This window comes from Ochotona princeps, chromosome 4 (genome assembly GCF_030435755.1).
Source record: "Ochotona princeps isolate mOchPri1 chromosome 4, mOchPri1.hap1, whole genome shotgun sequence".
Classification (NCBI taxonomy): domain Eukaryota; kingdom Metazoa; phylum Chordata; class Mammalia; order Lagomorpha; family Ochotonidae; genus Ochotona; species Ochotona princeps.
In genome coordinates, this window is record NC_080835.1 from 105592261 (window position 1) to 105614782 (window position 22522).

At 55.0% G+C, this 22522-nt stretch overlaps 1 protein-coding gene across 5 annotated transcripts in view; it reads left to right on the forward strand.

Moving 5' to 3' along the window:
* The window catches only part of IGSF9B (immunoglobulin superfamily member 9B), a 53299-nt gene that overhangs the window by 28133 nt on the left and 2644 nt on the right, over positions 1–22522 (forward strand). The window contains exons 12-20 of one of the 5 annotated variants that reach the window (XR_009245365.1): positions 1778–1901; positions 4227–4402; positions 6973–7199; positions 7943–8027; positions 10195–10356; positions 10724–10769; positions 11676–13328; positions 14732–14777; positions 20707–20828. Coding sequence is in view for 4 of the 5 variants with exons in the window: in XM_036494231.2 (XP_036350124.1) it covers positions 1778–1901; positions 4227–4402; positions 6973–7199; positions 7943–8027; positions 10195–10356; positions 10724–10769; positions 11676–13328; positions 20707–20828 (2595 nt within the window). In the remaining variant the exon portion in view is untranslated. The remainder of the gene's footprint in view (positions 1–1777; positions 1902–4226; positions 4403–6972; positions 7200–7942; positions 8028–10194; positions 10357–10723; positions 10770–11675; positions 13329–14731; positions 14778–20706; positions 20829–22522) is intronic. The other 4 variants (XM_036494231.2, XM_004593267.3, XM_058664093.1 and 1 more) reach the window with 4 other exon arrangements.

Below are 22522 nucleotides of genomic sequence, written 5' to 3' on the forward strand. Positions count from 1 at the left end.
GGAAGCCTCTCACCATCATTGGTATGTGGCTGGTGGGACTGGGCTGGGGGAGCCCTCATCATTTGTATGCAGCTGGTGGGACTGGGCAGGAGGGATGGGGGAGCACCTAACCATCATTGGTATGTGGCTGGTGAATTGAGAGGCTGGAGGGGTTTGGGGTGGGGGTAGCTTCCTGTGCATGGGTGGTCTGCAGGTGCCTTTTCTAAGTCAGGTCACACCCTGAGCCTAGAGTCTTCCAGGGGCAGCCCCTAGCCTTCCGTGCTCTGTAAGGGGATGGGCCACAGGATCCAGTGCCCATCTAATGCAGAGAAGAGGCTGCTGTGTGGTCAACAGGGACTGGAGACTCTGAGTTTCTGAGTTTGGTGGAAAAGCCAGGTGGAGGGGGAGGGAGGGAGGATTGAGCCTTGGAGCACCTCCTGGGATGAGGCACTGAACTGAGGCCTGAGGGCCTGGCCTGGCTGATGAGGCTCAGGCAGGAAGAAGCGTCCAGGAACGTGTTGCCAGGACCCCAGTCTGTCCCACTGTGGCCAGCATCCTTTGGGAATTTGCCCCCAGCTTTAGGCTCTGTGGCCCAGGCTCTGCCCCTCATTATCTACAGCCCAGTTTCTGGGCCTGTGGCTTCTCCAGATTATGTCTGTGGTTCTTGAGGCTGTTGGGGTCGAACACCTTGCCCATTCTGGGATCAGAACTCAGACCCAGATGAAAGTGCTGCTTTTTTTTTCCCTCAAAGTTTTTATTTAGTTTTTTATTTTTTATTTGAAAGGCAGAAATAAAGAGAGAGATTGTGTTTGTATCTGCTAATCTCCTTCCAAATGCCCTCAATAGCCAGGGCTGGGCCAGGCTGAACCTAGGAGCTAAGGCTTCAACTCCGATTTCCCCTATGGGTGGTGGAGACTCAAACACCTGAGCCCTTACCACTGCCTGCCAGATGTGCACTAGCTCAAGGCTGGAATGAGGAGAGGAGCTGGGACTAACCCAGCACACCCGTGTGGAATGCTGGTGTCCCCAGTGGGGACTTCACATCTGCGCCAGCTACTCTTTTCAATAAATAGATTTATTTACTTATTTGAAAGGCAGAGTTACACACATACACGGGGGTGGAGAGGGCGGGGAGTCTTCCAGCTTCTGGTTTGCTCTGCAAATGGTCACAACAGTTAGAACTATATCAGGCCCAAACCAGGAGCCAGGAGCTTTATCCCAGTCCCCACTGGAGCGCAGCAGCCCAAGCATTTGAGCCATCCTCTGCTGCCTCCCCAGACGCCTTGGCAGGGAGCCGGATGGAAAGTGGAGCAGCTGGGACTTGAACTGGTGCCCATGTGGGCTGCCCACGTCATAGGTGGCTGCTTAGTGTGCTGTGCCACCATGTGGGTGCCGTGGGTGGTGGCGTCCATTTTCTGTGTGGTGCTGCCTCTTACACAGTGTTCACTGGAATGAGGCTGTCGAGGAAGGCCAGAGAACTTCCCAGGAGGAGGAACTTTTGGCTTTGCTTGGGACGTGAGGGCTGAGGGCCTGAGACTGGCCAGAGGGGCCTTGGGGCCTGACCTCAGGTGACCAGGGTCCTGGTTTCCATCTTTCCCATATTTCTGAAGCTCTGTGGGTTCCTGCTGAAGGAGGGACAGCCTTCCTTCTGCAGCCTGATCGCTTGTAGGGTCTGGGGTTAGCAGCTCTGATCTCTCGTCGGTCCTCCCTCACTGGCAGTGCTGTATGTATTGAGCTGCTCTGTGCTGTGGCCTCTCCCAGTTCCCCACAGCAAGATGATGGGGTCTCCCCTCTGCAGGCACCAGCCCCCATGCCCCAGGCAGCATCCGGGTCCAGGTCTCCATGACAACTGCCAACGTGTCCTGGGAGCCGGGCTATGATGGGGGAAGCGAGCAGACATTCTCAGTCTGGTACGGACCTCTGTGAGTCAGCCCCGCATGCTTCGCTCTCTGCTTCTCCTGCCCCACCTAGGCCGTCCAGGGGGAGGGGTGGGCATCCTAGCAGACTGTGGCTCTGCGCTTGCAGGGCCTGCACTGTGAGGTGGGTCTGAGGTGTCTGAGTTCTTGTGGGCAGCCCTGGGCCCCACCCTGCAGGTGGATGATGCCCGTTGAGATTTGCCTGGACTGACTGCCCAGGGTCCCCGCTGCTCTTTCCTCAGCTTCGGCTCCCCGCCCGCTGCTTTGTGTGTTGCTTCCTTCTTCCAGGTCCCTCTGGAGTCTGAAAGAGACTCCAGTCTTCAAGGGCTTTGTGCAACAGCCAACCCCGAGACATAGTAGAGTCTATCTGAGTGACCGAGATAGAAAAGGGAAAGAAAGAGAACTCCTCCTGTCTGCTGGTTTATTCTCCAGATATTGGTGAAGAGGGCTGGGGCTGGACCCAGCTGAAGCTGGGAATGGGAAACTGAATCCAGGTCTTCCATATGAGTGGCAGGGATGACCACTGCCTCCCAGGGTGTGCATTAACAGGAAGCTGGCGTCAGGAGCCAGAGCTGGGGACTGAGCCCAAGAACTGCCGGATGAGCTGTGGGCCAGGTTCCCACTCAGTCTGATTTCCTTTTGGCCTTTGCTAGTGATTCTCAAAACCAGAATGGTGAGGCAGCGTTCACCTGCGTGGCCTTGTCTCCAGCATCTGCAGCTTCTCTCTAGGAGTCTGTGTGTATATGTTCGTAATTTAGCCAGACGTGGTGGCTGATGTGACGCCTCTTCCTAAACTCAGGGCGCAAATACACTGCCAGGGTGGCAACAAGAGCTGCAGGAAAGGTGGCAGGAGCAGCCCAGCAAATGTCCTGTCATCCTGGGCTTCTCTCTCCCCACACTCCTGCCCTGAGTCCTTCAGACCTATCCCACTGAGGCCTGAGCCCGGGGAAGAAGCAGGATCAGACTCCAGAGGGGAAGTCAGCAGGACTCGGGAAGACCCCTCGATGCCTTTCTCAGCAGCCTGGGGAGCTGAGTGGGGACCCTGCACCGATCTGTGATCTGCTGCCTGTTTTGGGGCTGAGTAGCCTGGCATTCTGACTTCTGGGTGGGCAACCCGTGTCCTGCTGGTGGGACCAGAACTCCTTGCCATCCCTTCTCATGGTCCCGCCTGTGGAGGGAGGTGGGGATGGGGCAGCACCAGCTCTCACCAGTGAATGCTGGAGGGCTGTGGGGCTGCCGAGAGGCTGCTGGCCAGGGAAGGGGTGCTGGGTGTGTCACACCCTTCCTGCAGAGGCACGCAGTGGGGGGTTCCGAGTGTGGACTGGGTTTCCTGGCTGCCTGGGCTGCTTTGCTGCGTCCACTCTGCTTACTTGCTTTGTGCGGTGGAGGGCAGGGCAGGGTGGGTGCCGAGATGGGGGAGATCTCCGGCCCTCATTTCCTTCTCACTTCCACTCACTCTCCTGACTCAGGCATTTGGCACTGGCTTCCTTTGGCTATGCTTTTGTGCTGTCTCAGCTCACCCTCCCCGGCATACACAGTAGACCCTTTCAACCTAGAGGAAACTGCGGGTACTGCTGCAGCCCTGGGCTGCCAGGAGAGGGCCAGTTTGCACGACCACATCTCCTCCCTGTGGTAATGCGGCAGTACTGCACCTGCTCAGGCCAGCTTCATTGCTGGGCCGTGCTGGGGGAAGTTTAGGACAAGGAGAAACCTTGGTTTTGGTGCTGCCCTGCATAGGGTGACCTTCCCCTTGACTATGATTTCCAACCCTTAGATCCTTAGGGATCCTGCCCTCATGGTGGGAAGCCCCTGCTCGTTTTGGTATTAAGCTCTGGACGTCCTCAGATGATCCGAGTCTGACTGGACAGAGTGAGCCCCTGGGGTTCCTGTGGCTTCCACTCTTGGGCATTTTGGGGGTATGCGGTGGAAGTCACCCACACTCCTTTTCCCAGCCTGCTGTTCTGAGTTACTCATCCTTGTATTCCAGTGCCCATGTTTCCCAAGACCAAGCTCAGTTGGAGAATGATACCCAGGGTGGGATTTGCCCACAGTGCAATTGGTAATCTGGCCCATGTGTTAAGTGCGACATGCACCTCGGGATCCCTTTCTGTAGAGGGTCTCTGGGTAGTGGTGGGCGGCTGATGTTGGGAGGATTGGCCCAGCCAGAACTGGGCTAGCCACCCCAGCTGGAGCATTGCCTGTTGTTGCCCTCAACCCCAGGACTGCCCATACATGCTCGCCTTCTCCTTGGGGAACCTGCATGCACTCCTGTCTCTCTAGTGTGACCCACCCATGCCTTGTCCCCTGTCCTTTCTCTCTTCTTCTGGCCAGGATGAAGCGAGCACAGTTTGGGCCCCATGACTGGCTGTCCTTGCCAGTGCCCCCGGGCCCTAACTGGTTACTAGTGGACAGCCTGGAGCCTGAGACAGCATACCAGTTTAGTGTCCTGGCCCAGAACAAGCTGGGGACCAGCGCCTTCAGTGAGGTGGTCACTGTGAACACTTTAGGTGAGGCCCCAGGACTGGGATGTCCCCATTGGTCTCCTGGAGGAGCTGGGATGGGTGCAGGTGGGGAGGGTGGTGGGCTGGGGTGTCCCCACTGGTCTCCTGGAGGAGCTGGGATGGGTGCAGGTGGGGAGGGCCCAGGGCTGGGGTATCTGTCCCCCACTAGTCTCCTGGAGGAGCTGGGATGGGTGCAGGTGGGGAGGACGGTGGGCTGGGGTGTCCCCATTGGTCTCCTGGAAGAGCTGGGATGGGTGCAGGTGGGGAGGACCGTGGGCTGGGGTGTCCCCATTGGTCTCCTGGAAGAGCTGGGATGGGTGCAGGTGGGGAGGACGGTGGGCTGGGGTGTCCCCATTGGTCTCCTGGAGGAGCTGGGATGGGTGCAGGTGGGGAGGATGGTGGGCTGGGGTGTCCCCACTGGTCTCCTGGAGGAGCTGGGATGGGTGCAGGTGGGGAGGGCCCAGGGCTGGGGTATCTGTCCCCCACTAGTCTCCTGGAGGAGCTGGGATGGGTGCAGGTGGGGAGGACGGTGGGCTGGGGTGTCCCCACTGGTCTGCTGGAGGAGCTGGGGTGGGTGCAGGTGGGGAGGACGGTGGGCTGGGGTGTCCCCATTCGTCTCCTGGAAGAGCCGAAGTGGGAGCAGGTGGGGAGGGCGGTGGGCTGGGGTGTTCCCACTGGTCTCCTGGAGGAGCTGGGATGGGTGCAGGTGGGGAGGGTGGTGGGCTGGGGTATTTGTCCCCCACTGGTCTCCTGGAGGAGCTGGGATGGGTGCAGGTGGGGAGGGCGGTGGGCCCGTTGCTCCCCTGGATGGTTTCACTGTGTGCCCACCTCCTTGTCAAGCCACTGTGTAGAATCATGCCATGAGGAGCCTTGTTTTCTATGGGGTTTGCCTGGTCTCACATCGGAGCACTTTCAGCTCCATTCCTGCTACTTCCTTTGCAGGAAAGAAGAGCACTGGGATTTTGTTTGGGGGGAAGGTGGGAGCTCTGCTCCTTTTGCACCAGGTTCAGTGTCTTTCCTCGGGCCCCTGGGTGCACAGCCAATTCTTACGGAGTCTGGCAGCACACACCAAGTCCTCCTTTCTGGTCTCGGTGTTTTCTCTGTCTGCCCTGTCTGGCTGCAGTTGAGGCAGAACAGCCTCCACCCAGGGGTCAAGGAAGCATGACCCTGCCCTTTCCCAGAATCCCTCCCTTCTTCACCACCAGGAATGGTGGCCGGCCCCTGGGGAGTGCTTGCTCCAGGCTCTAGAGTGCCACCTCAGGCCTCTGGAAAAGAAGGGAATTGCAAGATGAAACTGCTGTGAGAAGGTATTCCTTTGGAAGAAAGTAATACTTCCTTGATATTTAATTCTTTCTTCTTTTCTGTGGTTCCCACTTTTTCCTCCTTTTGAGGAACAGATTCGGCACTCTTAATCCTAAAATCTGGAATGTGAGAGCTGACATGACTCTTGAAACTTTTTGGGTTTTTGGAACATTTTGGATTTTCACATCAGGGTTGGTCAACCAGCAAACCTTACGCAAACATGAGCATACCTCGGGAAGCTTGAGAAAAAAATGGGATTAAAAAGGAAATACAAAAATTTTTTTAAAAATTTATTTGTTAGAAAGCAGGTTTACAGAGAGAAGGAGAGACAGAGAGAAATACCTCCTGGCTTACTCTGCAAGTGGCCACAATGGCTGGAGCTCAGCAGAGCAGAAGCCAGGAGCTCTCTTGGCATGTCCTGTGCGTATTCAGGTGCCCAAGGCTTGGGACCATCCTCTACTGTTTCTCCAGGCCATAAGCAGGGAGCCGGATGGGAGTGAATAGCCAAGACATGAACTAGCACCCATACAGGATCCTGGTGCTTGGGGTGGGGAGGATTAGCCAATTCAGTTCCAGACCCATGAAAAAATTTTTCGAAAAACAAGTGTAAGTGAGGCTCTTCAAATTTTGTGGAAAATGTGCATTTTTAAAAAGATGAATCAAGTTCCAAATAGTTTTGTACCAAAATAAATTTAATATTCTTGATGGATTTTAAAATTTTTATTTAGCAGTGAGACAGAAGGAGGGAGAGAGAGAGGGAGGGAGGGGGAGAGAGAGAGAGAGAGAGAGAGAGAGAGAGAGAGAGAGAGAGAGAGAGATATCCCCTAGTTAACTCATCAAATGTCTATAACAGTAACAGCCAGGGGACTGAATCCAGGACCGGAAACTCAGTTCAGATCTGCCACCTGGGTGGTAGGGGGTGCATGTTAGCAAGCAGCTGAAATTAGGAGCTGGAGCTGGGAGTCGAACCTAGGTACTCTGATGTTGGGCATGGAATCTTAACTGTTAGGATCAATGCCTAGGCCAGACACAGGTCCCCCAAACTTATCTTTTAATTTCATCTTCTGTATGCCAGTTCTCTCATATGATAAACAGGTGTGGTCCTGAGCATGTCTGACCCCCATCTGTATGTAATCTCCCTTGTGGGTCTCCTATGGGTGCAACCATGAGTCCTTTTGGATCAGGAGGGCTCCTCTGGGGGAACATGATCTTTCAGCCCTGGCTCCCAGCTAGTGTTTCCTGACACCATCTCCTCTCTCCCTCTCATGCTGCAGCATTCCCTATTACAACTCCAGAACCCCTGGTGCTGGTTACTCCACCGAGGTGCCTCACAGCCAACCGGACCCAGCAGGGCGTACTCCTGTCCTGGCTCCCACCTGCCAACCACAGCTTCCCCATCGACCGCTATATCATGGAGTTCCGTGTCGGGGAGCGCTGGGAGATGCTAGATGATGGCATCCCGGGCACCGACGGAGAGTTCTTTGCCAAGGATTTGTCCCAGGTGAGGCTCCACCTTTTGCTTGCCTCTTCTTCTCTGTGTTAGAAGAGCCATCAGAAGTTTTGAGGAACCCGACTCAGGTGGATGAGGTCAGCCCAGGTACAGGCCACCTTCCTCTACTCCCCAATTCTCCAGACAGCCTGGTGAAGCCTGGAGCCCTGGGGTCTCAGTCTCCGTGACCCGCAGATTCGGGGCCAGTTCAGTGGGGGTGGGAACTTGAGGTAGGCCTAGAGGCCCTGTGCTCAGGAGAGCACTGTGTCAGCTCTGAGCCAGCACTCTCCCGGCCTGGGCAGAGGAGGTCTGGAAGGATTGCCTTTGGGGTGTGCCCAGAGCAGTGCCTCTCCTTTGCAATGGAAGCCCCCCAGAGGAAAACACCTTATCATTTTCTCCAGCTGGCTCCCTCCTTCTGCTCTGCTGCCAGATAGGGGAGTCAGCTTGTTGTGTAACTGCCAACGATCACATCACTGTTGCTGCCTGCTCTGCCCTGGTTGTCACTTGGTGCTGTCCTGTGGCTCCTGACAGCCCAGGATGCCTGTCTGCCTGGGACTTTCAGGGACCTCATGGTGAGAATGTGTACTCCACAGCCGTGGGCCTGTGTGACCAGCCACTTGCTGTGAAGCAGAGAAGGGCTCCAGGTGCTCCATTTGGTGGAAGTTCATGGGCAGAAGCAGTGTGGTGGTGGTGGGGGAGAGGGTGGTGGCTGGGTCAGTCTCCTCAGTTGACTGGATGTTATCCTTGGGCCATAGGACACATGGTATGAGTTCCGGGTTCTGGCTGTCATGCAGGATCTGATCAGTGAGCCCAGCAACATTGCCGGCGTCTCCAGCACAGGTACTTGGGGCTGGGGAATTCTCTTAGAAGTATGGATATATGAGCCCCAGAATCATTTTTGTGAAATAGTTAATACAGAAAGGCTTCATGAATTCGTGGCAAAGAGAGGGATGGCAGAGACAGAGAGTCTGCTCCCATCTGATGTTTCACTCCCTAAATGCCCCTAATGGCTGGGAGAGCGGGAGACGAGGAGTTAGGAACACACCGAGCTCTCCCATGTGGGCAGCAGCCACTCAACTCCTTGAGCCACCGTCCATTGCCTCGCAGGGTCTGCCTTGGTAGGCAGCTGGAGCTGGGGACTAGAGCTGGGGGTCCAGCATCTTCATAGCTAGGCCAGATGCCTGCCCCTGCATTCGGTTGTAGTTTCATTTTCCCGAACTCCCTGAAGAACGCTTGTATGGCAGGAGAGGTTGGGCCAGAAGCTAAGGCGGTGCGTTGTTGAAGGTGCACCGGGTGCAGCATTCTTTAAGCCTTCCCTTCTCATGCTTCTGTGACACCTGGTTTCCTACTCAGCTCTGAAGTGGAGCTGTCCACAGTCCTATTGGACTGCCATGGAGGGAGATGCAACCCATCTCCTCGTATGTGCTCAGCAGCGGGGGAGCCAAGAGATAACAGGTCCACAAGTATTTATTTAGGGCCTATTATAGAGTTCTGTGTAATTATGTGAGTCTTATTTGGAAAATTGTTGTTTGGTGTAGATTCCCTCCCTTGCTTCCTCTCCCTAGATGTTTTCAGCTAAATAAAGCCAACTCCCTAGCATTTTCTCTATTTATCTTTCTTACTCTTGGCCTTGGTCCCATTTCTACCCGTCATCTCTGTAGTTAGAATTCCCAGAACATAACAGGGTCTGTCCTTGAGAGGAGTCACGCTTGCGGCATGAGAGGAGGCTCTTGCTTAAGAAGGCTTGCGCTGAGACTCCTGGGACTAGGGGGCAAGGGTTTTGGCTGGGAAGTTCAGGTAGCGGGACAGGGGTCCCAAAGTGCTGGAGTATGGGAGGGGTGGGGAGGACTGGGGGAGCTTGAGGCATGAAGGACGGGGCTGTGAAGTGTGGTTTCTAGCTGATGTCCTAGGCTTTTCTAAAACAAGGTCGCCTCCTACAGGCAACGAACTTTACTCACTTTAATCCTGTTTTTTGTTGTTGTTGTTGTTGTTGTTGTTGTTTTTTCTGGGGAGGTGGAGGTGCAGTGAGGCTTGGGGGAAGCCTGGACCATTTTGTGGGTTTCTGGTTCTCAAGCATTCTGGACTGAATAGCTTGGTGCCTGGCTCCTGGAAGGAAACGTGCCAAGTTAGACGATTCCACGCAGCAGGTGGAGTGGCAGCAGCTGAAGCCTTCCCCGTGCTAGGTCCCCATTTCTGAAGCTGCAGCATTCATTTCTGATTCAGCCCACCAGCAGGGTCGGGGTTATTTTCACCCATCATTGTAATTGACATGCCCCGTGGGTTTTGGCCAGGTATGTCACAGCCTATCAGTTTTCCCTCTGGCGAACATGGAGTGACACTTACCCATGTCCCTGTCACACAGGATGGGTCTGTCACTGGCTCTGGTACCAGACAGCTTGATGAGTTTGGGCATCAAGACAGTCTTGGTCCTTTATCTGCAGTGCAAGCACTTGGAGCTACCCACGCCATCTTTGTTAGCTGTAGCATCCTGGGTTGAGATCGTCTGGCCTATACTGAGTTCAGAGTTGGTTGGGTCTGAGTTCTCCAACAACAGTCCCTGTCCCGAGTATAGTATTTTCCCTCAAAGTGCCATGCCATCTAGGCTTTCATTCTGAGGAGAAGAAGGCAGAAAGCCCAGGACTAGAAGTCTTGTTTGGGCATCGCCTGCAGCAAGCCGTGCACACACACACAGCCAGTCACAGAGCTGTCCCTTAGGAAACTGGAGTGAGCCCGTGTGCTCTGCGTCTGCTTCTTTGGGTGCAGGGGCCAAGGTCTGACAGTGTGAGTACCACACATGAGTGGGCTGGCACAGACACTATCCTGCCTCTATGGAGTGAGATGTTGAGCACTCTTCTAGGTCTGACGCTGTGCCTTGCTCCCTCTTTGCCTCATCACTGCATGGCCTCTTGAACTGTCAAAGTCAAGCCTCGAGCCTCAGCTCTGGGTGTTACAGACACGTGGTGGGGTGGGGCAGGAGACTGCTGACTGTCCCTGCCTCTCCCTGTAGACATCTTCCCCCAGCCGGACCTGACCGACGACGGGCTGGCCCGGCCTGTGTTGGCTGGAATCGTGGCTACCATCTGTTTCCTGGCAGCTGCTATCCTGTTCAGCACCCTGGCCGCTTGCTTTGTCAACAAGCAGCGCAAGCGTAAGCTCAAGCGCAAAAAAGGTGGGTGATCCCTCTTCCCCCTCACTCTGCTGGTTTTTCGAGTTCCACCCATTAGGAGAGAGGGCCTTTCGCAGAGCACCCCTCCCCAGTAACTGGGGAGTTGGGGTCTTTTGCATAGGGCTACCACTGGAGCTCTGTGCAAGAGGGAGAGGGAAGCAGGCATGGTGGGGAGACGGATGGGGTGTGGACTCAAGGAAGACATGGCTTGGCAGTGGGCAGAGGTTCTGAGCTGAACCCACAACTGACAACATTGAATGTAGCCCTGTCCCTTGGTGGTCTTATGGCAACTCTTCTTGGCATCCTACGCAGGGAGGCCAAGAAGGGGGGCTCAGGGCTCAGTGGGTTCTTTCTCCTTCCCTTTCTCTAGACCCTCCGCTCTCCATCACTCACTGTAGGAAGAGTCTCGAGTCTCCGTAAGTATCTCAGCCTAGGACCTTGCTGGGCTGCCAGTGGGTTGTGGGTAAATGGCTGAGGCTGGCCACAGGGAGACTGTTGGGCTTGCTCAGCCCCACTTCAGGGCTTATGGTTTTTAAGCTTTATTTATTTATGTAAAAGGGAGAGAATGGAGGGAGAGAGAGAGAGAGAGAGAGAGAGAGTGAGAGCTGCTTAACTCCCAAAATGACTGTGACAGACAGGATTGGGCCAGAGAGAAACCAGAGTCTGCAACTCCATAGGGGTCTCCCATGTGGGTGACAGGTACCCAAGTACTTGGACCAACTTCCACTGCTTTCCCAGGCACATTATCAGGAAGCTGAATGGGAGCCCTGACATGGGGATGCTGGCATGGCAAGCAGCGGCTTAACCTGGTGTGCTACAATGCCGGCTACTTATTGAAGTGTTTCTAGGCTGTTTTTTGTTCATTGATCTTCATGTTCACTTTATCTTGTCCACAAAAAGGGAGAGAGTAGAGCCACAGATAATCCACGCCAGTGGGTTAAATGTTTGCCACCTCAGAATGTTTCTGTGCATCCCAGCAGATTGGCCTTCTTACTATGTCTTGTTTAAGTCCGTATTAAAATGAGCTTGTATTTGCCAAACAACCTGGGAAGGAAATTAGAGGGAGGTGTGCTGAGTGAGTGTGCCAAATGTAGGCCAAGCCAGCGTAAAAGTGGAAATGTGCATGTTGGCTTACAAAATGGACAGCGCTTGTCTAGATGGCTGAGAGTTGGCCAGCTGTGTGCTCACCAGGATGTGTGGCCGTCCGTGTTCCTCTCCCTAGTGCTTCCTTCCCGGCCCATCCTTGCTGTTTGTCAGAAGAATGGCAGGAAGCCATGGCCACGGAGTGACCTGGCCCCCCTCCTCCTTTTCCCCTCCCGTAGCTTGTCCTCAGGCAAGGTGAGCCCGGAGAGCATCCGGACCCTGCGTGCTCCCTCCGAGTCCTCTGATGACCAGGGCCAGCCTGCGGCCAAGAGGATGCTGAGCCCCGCCCGGGAGAAGGAGCTGTCTTTATACAAGAAAACCAAGAGAGCCATCAGTAGCAAGAAGTACAGCGTGGCCAAGGCCGAGGCTGAGGCCGAAGCCACCACCCCCATCGAGCTCATCAGCAGAGGCCCCGATGGCCGATTCGTGATGGACCCCTCAGAGATGGAGCCCTCGCTCAAGAGCCGGCGCATCGAGGGCTTTCCCTTCGCCGAGGAAACTGACATGTACCCTGAGTTCCGCCAGTCGGATGAGGAGAACGAGGACCCACTGGTGCCCACGTCTGTGGCTGCCCTGAAGCCCCAGCTGACCCCTCTGTCATCCAGCCAGGAGTCATATCTGCCTCCACCAGCATACAGCCCTCGGTTCCAGCCCCGCGGTCTGCAGGACCCTGGCAGTCTAGAAGGTCGGCTGCAGGCCACGGGCCAGGCCAGGCCTCCTGCGCCCCGGCCTTTTCACCACGGCCAGTATTATGGGTACCTCAGCAGCAGTAGTCCTGGGGAGGTTGAACCTCCGCCTTTCTACATGCCAGAAGTGGGCAGCCCCCTGAGCTCAGTGCTGTCATCCCCACCCTTGCACGCTGAGGGGCCCTTCGGGCACCCCACCATCCCGGAGGAGAACGGAGAGAACGCGTCCAACAGCACACTGCCCTTGACTCAGACGCCCACGGGGGGACGCTCCCCTGAGCCCTGGGGCCGGCCAGAATTCCCCTTCGGAGGGCTGGAGACCCCAGGCATGATGTTCCCCCACCAGCTGCACCCCTGTGAAGTGGCGGAGAGTTTGCAGCCCAAGGCCTGCCTGCCCCAGGGACTGCCCCCTGGCTCCCTGCAGGTGCCCGCGGCCTATCCGGGCATCCTCTCTCTGGAGGCGGCAAAGGGCTGGGCGGGCAAGTCGCCCGGCAGGGGCCCCGGCCCCATACCTCCTGCCGCCAAGTGGCAGGACAGACCGGTGCAGCCTCTGGCCAGCCAAGGGCAGCTAAGACATACCAGCCAAGGTATGGGCATACCCGTTTTGCCTTACCCCGAGCCGGCCGAGCCGGGGGGGCACGGCGGCCCCAGCACATTCGGCCTGGACACCCGGTGGTATGAGCCCCAGCCCCGGCCCCGGCCCAGTCCCCGGCAGGCCCGGCGTGCCGAGCCCAGTTTACATCAAGTGGTGCTACAGCCCTCCCGGCTCTCACCTCTGACCCAAAGCCCCCTGAGCTCCCGCACTGGCTCCCCTGAGCTCGCCGCCCGCGCCCGGCCCCGCCCGGGCCTCTTGCAGCAGGCCGAGATGTCGGAGATCACCCTGCAGCCGCCGGCCGCGGTCAGCTTCTCACGGAAGTCCACGCCGTCCACTGGCTCCCCATCCCAGAGCAGCCGCAGCGGGAGCCCCAGCTACCGGCCTGCCATGGGCTTCACTACCCTGGCCACGGGCTACCCCTCCCCGCCGCCGGGCCCAGCCCCTGCAGCCCCTGGGGACAACTTGGATGTGTTTGCACAGACGCCTTCCCCTCGGAGGATGGGGGAGGAGCTGCTTCGGCCGGAGCCCCCAACAACTTTACCTACTTCAGGGTGAGTGTACACAGCTTTCTCTGGCCCAGCCTCATGGTCAACTTCCTTCCCCCCATTCCTCGTCCCCTCCACCCCCGTCATCAGCCAAGGACAGGGCTTGTTCTGACAGCTGCAGGAGTTCTGAGGTTTGGGGGTTCCACCCGTGGGTGCGTGGTCACTGGGGTGGTTCCTGCCGGTGCCCTGTCAGGAGCTCAGCCCAGAGCCCCCAGGAGGCCCAGAGTATATTGGACACACCGGGGCAGGGGAGTGTGCCTGGCAGCCAGTCCCTTTTGCAGTTGAGGGCTGTCCGTGTCCCCGTGGCCCAGGCTGTGGGTGCTGTGGTTCCCAGAGGTGGCCAGCAGAGCTTCTGTCCTCTCTGCTTTCCTTTGCCTTTCCCCTGGCCAAGCAGCTTGACTTCCAGGAGCTTGACTTCCCCTGATCACAAGGCCAGGGCTTCCCATCCCAAGCTTCTGCAGCCCCAGTGCGTGCCGGGCAGCCCCAGTGCGTGCCGGGCAGCCCCAGTGCGTGCCGGGCTTCTGTTGCTGTCTGTGGCCTGTCCAGGAGGGGTGGTCCTGGAGGCCGGAGGAGCAGTTGCAGTGCCGGGAGCCACATCCCCCACCTGCACCTGTGTGCCTGCAGGAAGCTGCAGAGAGGCACACAGACAGACGTGCTCCTGCTGTCTGCGCGCCTGAGAGAGCGCGCCCTAATCGCTAGCAGCTGGTATTCCAGGTACCAGAGTCAGCCTGGACGCCTGTCTTTGCCCTTCTTGCCTCCCTCTTTTCCCAAGCCCAGCCTCCTGCCTGCCCACCTCCCTTCTCCATCGTCTGGTTGACTGGCCTTGCTCAGAACGGCCTGCCAGGACTCTGTGAGGTCTGCTTGACACCCCACCACCTGCTACCCCCTCTGCCCTCCCTGCCTTCTCCCTCTCTCCTCTTTCTCTCTCTCTGGCTCCGTCCTTTGGTCTCTCTTGATGTAGCCGTCTGTGGAGGGGAACAGAGTGGGCCAGAGGAGGCTGCCCCCCCCCGGAGCAGATGGTTGGGAGGTGGTGAGGAAGGGGCCGCGTCCTGCCCTTGCCCCCACTCCCCGCCACCCGCTCTGGTACCTGGAAGTGCGAGCTCACCTCCCACCCTTGGCCCCAGCGTGGGCCGCTCCTGGTGGGAGGAGAAGGGGGTGATGGGAGGGCGAGGCAGGCCGTGTGTGGCGGGGGTGGGGGTGGGGGGGCGGCTGCAGCCCTGTCTCCGTGCTCTGTGCCGCGCTCATCTGCTTCTTCCATTGTGCGTCTGGGTCTCCGTCTCTCTCCTCTCCTCCCTCGCCCATTCTCCGGCCTCTCCGTGGGTCTCCGCTCGCGCTCCCCTCTGTCCCCCGGGTGTGCGTGGGTGGTGGCCGGCGCTGTTGGTAACTGCTTTGTTTCTGATTGATCTCAGCTATCTGGGCAGTGTTGTCGAGACAAGCCTCTCCTCAGCTCAATAGGTAAGGGAGCGCCTCGCTGGGCGGGCGGGGGCGGGCAGCGGCGGGGCTGCGGCAGGGCCATCGCTTCCGTGACAGGGGATAGGAGCCACATCCCCTCCCCGGCCCGTGGGGGGGCAGCTGCCGCTCCGGGGACCCCACATCGTGCTGCTCCAGCTGCCCATCGGGCCGCGCCGGCACTGCCTAGCTGCAGCTTTCAGCCCCCTACCCCGCGTTCAGCTCCCCCAGGGCTCCCTTGCAGTCCCCTCACTCAGACGCCTGCCCGTCATCCATCATCCTGCTGCCAACACACCTCAGGCCCCCCATCCCCCTGCAGCCCCCCAGGACCCTGCATGCGCCCCAGGGACCCAGAATGCCCGAGGTCTGCTTTGCATCTCTGCACCCTTGCGGGCCTCTCTAGGGCCACTCTGGCCCCCCAGCGACAGCAGCCCTGCCGCCTTGTTTCCCCAGCAACCTAAGGCCTGGTGGCCCCCTTCTCCTTAGCCACTCCCAAAGACCCTGGGATTGCTGGTCCCTCTGGCCTTCTTGGAGTCATGGTGACATGACGCTTTCTCAAGGAGTATAGCGATGAGATGTGGCCCCACTTCCTCCTTTAGCTGCCAGGGCAAGCCTAGGGTAGGGTCCCAGCTCCCCTGCTCTTAGCACTGGTCAGCCGGCTCTTGGCTGTTGAGGACTGAGCCGTAATAACCTCATGTTTGGGTCCCTGTTACTTTCAAGGGTGGTTCCACCCACTCCTTGGATCTTCGGGGAAGGGTTCTTAGGAGGAGTTCCTTACAGGATGATGGAGTGGGCTTCCCCCAGTAGAAGGTCATTTAGGCAGCAAGAGGTGGCAATCCAGAGTGGCACCTTATCCTCTGCCTTGACCCACTAGGGCCAACTTCTCGTCTAGCATCCCAAAGAAACATGGGCATTTTAGGGGGTCACTAAATGTCTTGAGAGAGGCTGGGGACGATGTGAGGCTCTCCTTCTCTCTCGTGGTAACCTGAGAGTGCTTCTTTTGGCCACGGACAAAACACCTGTGGCTCTGGTCCTATAGGCACTGGCTAGGAGAGAGGGCACCACTGGCTGGGCACTTCCCCCGGGGGGCGGGGAGAAAGAGCTCCATCCCTTCCTGCCTGGTGCACTCAAGGGAGGCCATGGCTCTCTCTCAGTCCTAGGAGTGGCCTGCTCCAAAGAGGGCAGCCCAGGGACTCAAAACCTTGTGTGCAGCCCCCTGGGCATCACCCTCCCTCAGGTGCTGTCCATGGAGGGAGCTTGCAACCCGCAGGTGGTTTGCGAGCCTTTGTGCCTGCAGCCTCCCACATGGCCTGGAGGAAGGAGACTGGCTGCCCACTCTCCACCTTTGCTGTTCTCCCTGTCCCCTGGTTTTGACTCCTCTGTTGCCCTGCAGTGAGGAGTCTCTGGAACAGTGCTCACCTGAGTTCCTCCAAAGTACTTGGTACCCCGTTCCATTCTTTGTTTCCACTGCCCTCCACTCACTTTGGTGACTCTGCTGTCCCCGCTGCTACAGTTGCAAGAGCATTCAGCTCTCCAGTCACTGCTGTGGTAGACCCAGAGCCTAAAGGCAGTAATGCAGGGTTCTTGTGCCTCTCCGGGGTTGACCAGCTTCCCCAGCCTGGGAGTGTCAGGTGCTCCTGTGTCCTCTAAGGTAGGCCTCCATGGTGCTGGGCAGCAGGAGCCTCCGCCCGCCCCTCTGCTTGCTGAGAGCCTCCCTGGCCCTGGGAGCTGCTGGGCTCCCCCGGAGTGCTGTCGTCATGCTGCGCCTTTGCATGTGTTCACACTTGGTCTTGCTTGGAGACGTTGTGCTGCCTCTTGTCTGCGTTCGTCCTTGCTCTGTTTCTTTCCCCAGTCTCTGTCCTGCTTCTTCTGCCCACACCTGTCGTTGTTTCCCCTACCTTTCCTTTTCTTTCTCTCCCTTTTCTCCTCTTCCCAACTCCCTCCTCGCCACGGGGAGTTGTATGGTGTGGACTTGTCCTTCCTGTGACCACCGCTTAACACCTGTCTGATTCTTCTACTTGTATCGCTGTCCTCATTATCCTATCCAGCTCCCTTTCCCATCACCCCTTCCTGTGACCGTGATGATGTAAGTGGATCTGGGAGCGGGGGAGTAGAGTCCCTCTTTATTTGAGACCCACAGGAAGGAAGGAGGCCCAGTCTGGCCACAGGCCTCTGTTGGATGGTGAGGCAAAACATGTGGTCAGTGCAGAGGACCTGCCTTGGGTTCAGGCTGGGTCAGGGCTGATCTACAGACTCCGGGCTTTCCACGGGGTACCTGGAGAAAGGTTCGTGTCTTCCCTGGCTGTAACTGGTACAAAAGTCAGTTTCTTCTGACTCCCATCCTGGTATGTGAGGTGTTTCAGAAAGTTTCTAGAAAATGGAATTAAAACATGCATATTTTGAAATTGGCATAGTTTTTCTCTCCCCATATTCCGTGAGCCTTTTGGATTTCCTTTTTATCACCTGGCTGGTAGAGGCAAGGAGGAGAATACTCTTTCAACTCCTGCTGCCTGTTCCCTGGGGTGACTGAAAGCTGTGCTCTTTGGGCACAAAGAAAAGGGAAGGGTCAGGTGGATTTTGCTTTTCTTGTCCTGGTTTTCTGGCTGTTTGTAACTGGCTGCCCTGGGTAAGCGGAGAGCTCAGCTGTTAAGACTTCTGGGGCTGAGGCAGCCTGACTGGGGCTTTGTGTGGATTTTTTTTGGAAAGAGATGGGAAAGGGAGAGTGGGAGGGGGAGAGTACTGAAGTGTTTTCCAGGCAATTTCTGGTAGGAAAAGAATGTGTAAGAAATGCCATTAGGTCCGAGTGTGGGCATGTATGGAAATGGGAGAGCCAGCCCTAGGCTTTGAGGCCTTTCTGCTTCAGTGTATACCTTTACTTCTGGGAGAATCAGAACCCCCACAGTTGGAAGCGTTCCTATGTGATTTGCAAGAATTTAGGCTGATTGGAAAGCCAACCATGATCTTAACTTCTTTGGGAGTTCTGAGTTGGCTTTTGCTGGATGAGAGTAATCTTTAGGTCGGGCTCAGGTCAACTGGACAGCTTTATTTCAGGGCCTGGGCATAGTTGCATAACCTAAGCTGCCCATCTGTGACGTTAGCACCAAAAGCTTTATTACCGGAAAGGCCCCAGGTGGGCTTGACATTGACAAGAAACGGTTGTGTTTTCAACAAAAGGGAGGCTTGAATCCACAGGACTGGTAAAGTCTGTTGGAACACGATTTCATGTGTCTTTTCTGTACAGTTTGCCCAAAATAGACCCATACCTTTTCCTCTTCCTCCCTCCCTCCTGTCTATGCAGACACTTGCTTTTATTTTTTATAAAATGCACTGTATGTCCAAGAGTTTGAGCCCTGAACCAAAAGCTGAGACAAGTAGGCAGCAGGTGTTCTGGAAGTGCTGCAACTTGACTCTTTCTCAAGGGAGTTCTGGCTTCTCCTCCTTGATAGCTCATTACTGTTTTGGACGTTTTGCCTGAAGACATAACTCCAGCTAGTTTTTCTTCATCCCTGTTCTGTCTTATTTTGGGTCTTCCACCAAGACCCAGATCATCAAAGTCAGGTAATTAGTATGTGGCATGGCAGATGGATTTCTCAAGTATGGTGTAGAAACACTGTTTTTTCTTCTATTTAGCTTCTATACTAGTTTCTGTAAGGAAGCAATTTGAAGAGAAGGTTAACCAAATGTTGAGTCTTGTGTCCATCCCGTGACAACTGGATTACTGGTCAGGCTGTTTAATTTCACTAAGCTTCAGTTTCTCCATGTGAAAAATGAGGTCAGTGGCTTATTTGTGTCGTCAAGACTCAAGACAGTTCTTACAGTGGACACAGAACAGTGCATGCTCAGTGGCCAGTGAATGCCACTGACGGCAATGACCATGTTATCAAATCCTAATTGCAGTAATGATATCCACCCCTTGGAATTTTCTTCTAACTAGAAGCATCCCTAGGCTAGTTTCTCTCCTGGTCCTGGGATACCCCTGGATTTTGATGGAGACCACTCTTCCTACTTGTCAGATCATATGCTGATAGGCTTTCAGATGGTCTTTCTCAAAAGGCTGGCCAGGACCAGGAGATAGAAACACAGGACAGGTGGAGTCTCACCTTTAGGAATTCCTCTTAGGCAGCATGAAGAAATCTTAGTGAAGGGCACAAGGGATGAGGACATTCCCACAGCCGTGGGAAGCCACGTTCCCTCTCCTGGCCATGTCTTTATCTGCCTTCCAGGTTCTCTTAGGAGTTTTGAAAAGAGGAAGGAATGGGATCCTGTCATAGTGGGTCTGAGGTTTCTGGTGATGAGCTAGATCACATCTTCAAGTTGTGAGTGTTGGGGGTAGGGAGGGGGTATATGTATTCATATAGACATGACCCTGTGCAGGTAGAGAGGGCTGTGGAAAGCCAGGAAGTTGTTTTTGAGCTGAGCTTCTTGATGCTTTGTGAAAGGCCCGTAGTGCTGACCTCCACTGTGAAGCTGGGGGTCGCTCCACCTCCACTGTGAAGCTGGGGGTCGCTCCGCCTCCACTGTGAAGCTGGGGTCGCTCCGCCTCCACTGTGAAGCTGGGGGTCGCTCCACCTCCACTGTGAAGCTGGGGGGCGCTCCATTGCCAGTTCATGCAGTAAAGCCCGGAGACCAGCAGCTAGAGTCTGTTCTTTCCCGGGTTCCTACAGAGATGTCTAATGTTGGGTGGATGGGCTGTAGGTGTCGTCTGCAAGTCTTTTTTCCTGAACTCTAGGCTGTGTGGTTTTGGGGGTCACAGGGTTGTCCATCCCGTTTCTTTTCATCAAGATTTGCTAAGTACAGGTTGTGATGCGAGTGGGGGGAGGTTGAGGAGAGAAGTGTGGGTCGACATCCACCGCATGGCTCCAAGACAGCTCAGCTACCCTGGCTACTCAGTGCAAGCAGCACTGGCAGAAGGAAGAGTGTTCTGCATCTTGCTGCCTCCTGATTCCTCAGGTTCCAAGCTGGGCTGCCTTGGAGAATTGGCACTGATAACATGGCTCTTAGGCTTTTTTCTCTTAGGGCTTCTAAATCATTCTCTGCCTTGTGCAGACTGTTACTGTGACCCCCTGCCTGCACTTCTCTTTGGTCCCTTCTGTTACCTGGGTTGTACAAGCTCTGGGTAAGTTGTTGTGTCCTAACCATGCAGTCAGTGCCTCGGGTGAATGACAAAATCTTTTCCAAAAACTGGGGTAGAGAAAGCGAGGCTTATGCACACGGGTCTCCTCTCCCAAGAACCTCATCTCTGTTGAATCTTCAAATGCAGGGATTTTTCTGGACACTCCTTACAGACCACTAGGGAGGCTGCCAGGATCTGGATACTCTAATTGTAATACTCTACTTCCCCCTCCTTCTGTTTTCTTGTATGATGGAGAAAATCTGAGCCTGGTCCACAGAGGATCATTGTGACTACCCTGCTGAGAAGTGATGTTCGCTGGGAGCTGCTGAGGTGCGGCCTGAGTCTTGCAGGCAGAAAAGCTGGGGTTTGTGGAGTCTCTGTCTCCCTGGGCAGTGTGTGTCCCTTTCGGTTGGAACTGCAGTTGTCTCCTGCCTTAATCTGCCCTTTTGCTTTACATTTAATGGTCTTGGTTGTGATGATTTCTAGGAACTTCCGACGTTGAACCTGCTTCCTTGCCTGACACTTACTCATCCCAGCTTGAGTGACGCATGCTGGGGCTTCCTATTAAAGTCGTTCTCTTCCTCTTCTAGGATCTTCTGGTTGCTCCACAGGTTGATTTCCATCTGAGGTAGGCCACTTGCTGCTGGAGCTCTCTGCTGGGTTTTCTCTTTTCCAGGAGCACTAGAAAGGCAGTGACAAGGAACCATGGCAGACGCCTGAACCCTGCTTTCGTTGGGCCAGCTACTCGGCTTTCTTCCAGTCCGTCTTGCAAAGCTCCCTCCTCTGGGAGCTGACCTGTTCCTCTCTAATTGTCCCTTCCAGAACTCTATCGTCTGTACCCGGGAATGCTGCCGCACCTGAGAGGCTGGAGGCTCTGAAATACCAACGGATAAAGAAGCCCAAAAAGTCCTCCAAGGGCCCTTCGAAGTCAAAGAAACGATCCGGTAAATGGTGGGAAGCACCTGTTTCCCTCTTTCCACCTGGTCTGGCTGTTGCGAAGACGGCTGGCCTCAGGACCCCACCCTTGGGTTTGCTCAAGCATTGGATCCACAGCTTCTCTTGTCCTCGTTTTGTTTTTTTGACATGAATATTCAAGGAATACACAGATACAGTTTTCATAGAAGAAATGAGAAAGATGAGGTAAAAGAATCTTTGGTTGCCCTCTTACTTCATCTCCTCCCACCTAGGAAATGAAAGTGATGGCTCTCAGTAGCGTGTGTACCTTCAGAACTTTTTTGGTGCATACTGCTTTGGAGGATGTATTGTGTGATTTGAATATGTTTGCAAACAGTACGTTAGGATAATTTTTACCTCAGTTTGCAGTGTACTTTACAAACATCTCTAAATTCTTACACGTTTCTCACCTGTCGTCTCAGTTCTTCCGGTTGAGCCTGGCCCTGCTGGGGCCCCTGCTTTCTACCCAGGGTATTTCATGGTGTGGTCCCTCACTGTAGGTTGATCAAATTTTTCTTGTGACAATGGAGTAAATTTCTCTTTTCCCACTGAAAGGACATCTCTGTGGAAATAGGTCTAATGCTTGTCAGGCAGTGTTAGGCAGTTTCTCAGCACAAGGAGAATTCCACCCTCTCTTAGACATTCAGGAATCGCTGAATACCTACCACATGTTCTCTTACTGAATGCTTCCTCTGCAGGCCTTTGGTATCTGTTGTGCAGTGGCTTTTTGGACAGGGTTCCCATAGAGTATTGCCCAGTGGCTTCTGGGACAGGGGATAACTTAGGCTGAGGGTGCGGCATCCCTTACCAATCCATGGGATGGCGATGCTAAGGCAGAGAAAAAGAAGAGGATTTTGCAGGGATTGGATGATAAGGAGCCTCAAAATGATGTTTTAACTCATGTAAGTCCATTTCAGCTTAAACACCAACTATATCTGCATACCTGTAATCAATCTATTTATTGGTTAAAGAGACCCTGCCTCAGCTGTGTGTCATCTCTCTTGTCCTTTGGTGTCTGCTGATCATGCTCTTTCCTGGGGTCAAGGCTCATTTTTAACTGCTTGCTGAATCTGCGCTTGGGTCTTCTGTGAGCCTTTAAAATATCCGTGATAGAGTTACTGATTATCCTCACCAATTTTGCTTCTTTTCAGCTCTTCCTCTGTTTATTTATTTTATTTACACTTGATTAGGTAGGCTCTCTGCGCTTCACTTTCCGCCCTATACCCTATATCGAAACCACTCGGTAAGGTTTTTATCAGTATTTCCCAAATCTGCCATTTTTTGCCATCTCCACTACTAGAAGAGAACTCTGACTCCCTCTTCCCTTCTGTCATGACTGTCACACTCTCTTGCCCCAACCTAGCTCTTTCTAGTGTGTTCTATATGCTGTGACCATTGTGAGCTTCAGAAAGTATGGCACATCCTCTGTCATGAGCACATCTTACACACCGACACACACACACACACATTTTGCTAAACATCCTTCAGAAGTGTTCCCTTGCAGACCATATTTCAAATTTCTAGCCAATCTGAAACCTCTCCCCTGCTTGCTGGGGTGCCCTCCAGCTGTGACACCCTTCCTTCTGTCTGAAACATCCTCATTTGCCCTTCCTTCTGTGGGGGACCATTTGATCGTTTTCCCTTGCTCCTGTGAAAGGCCCCATAATTCAATATTCAACTCAAA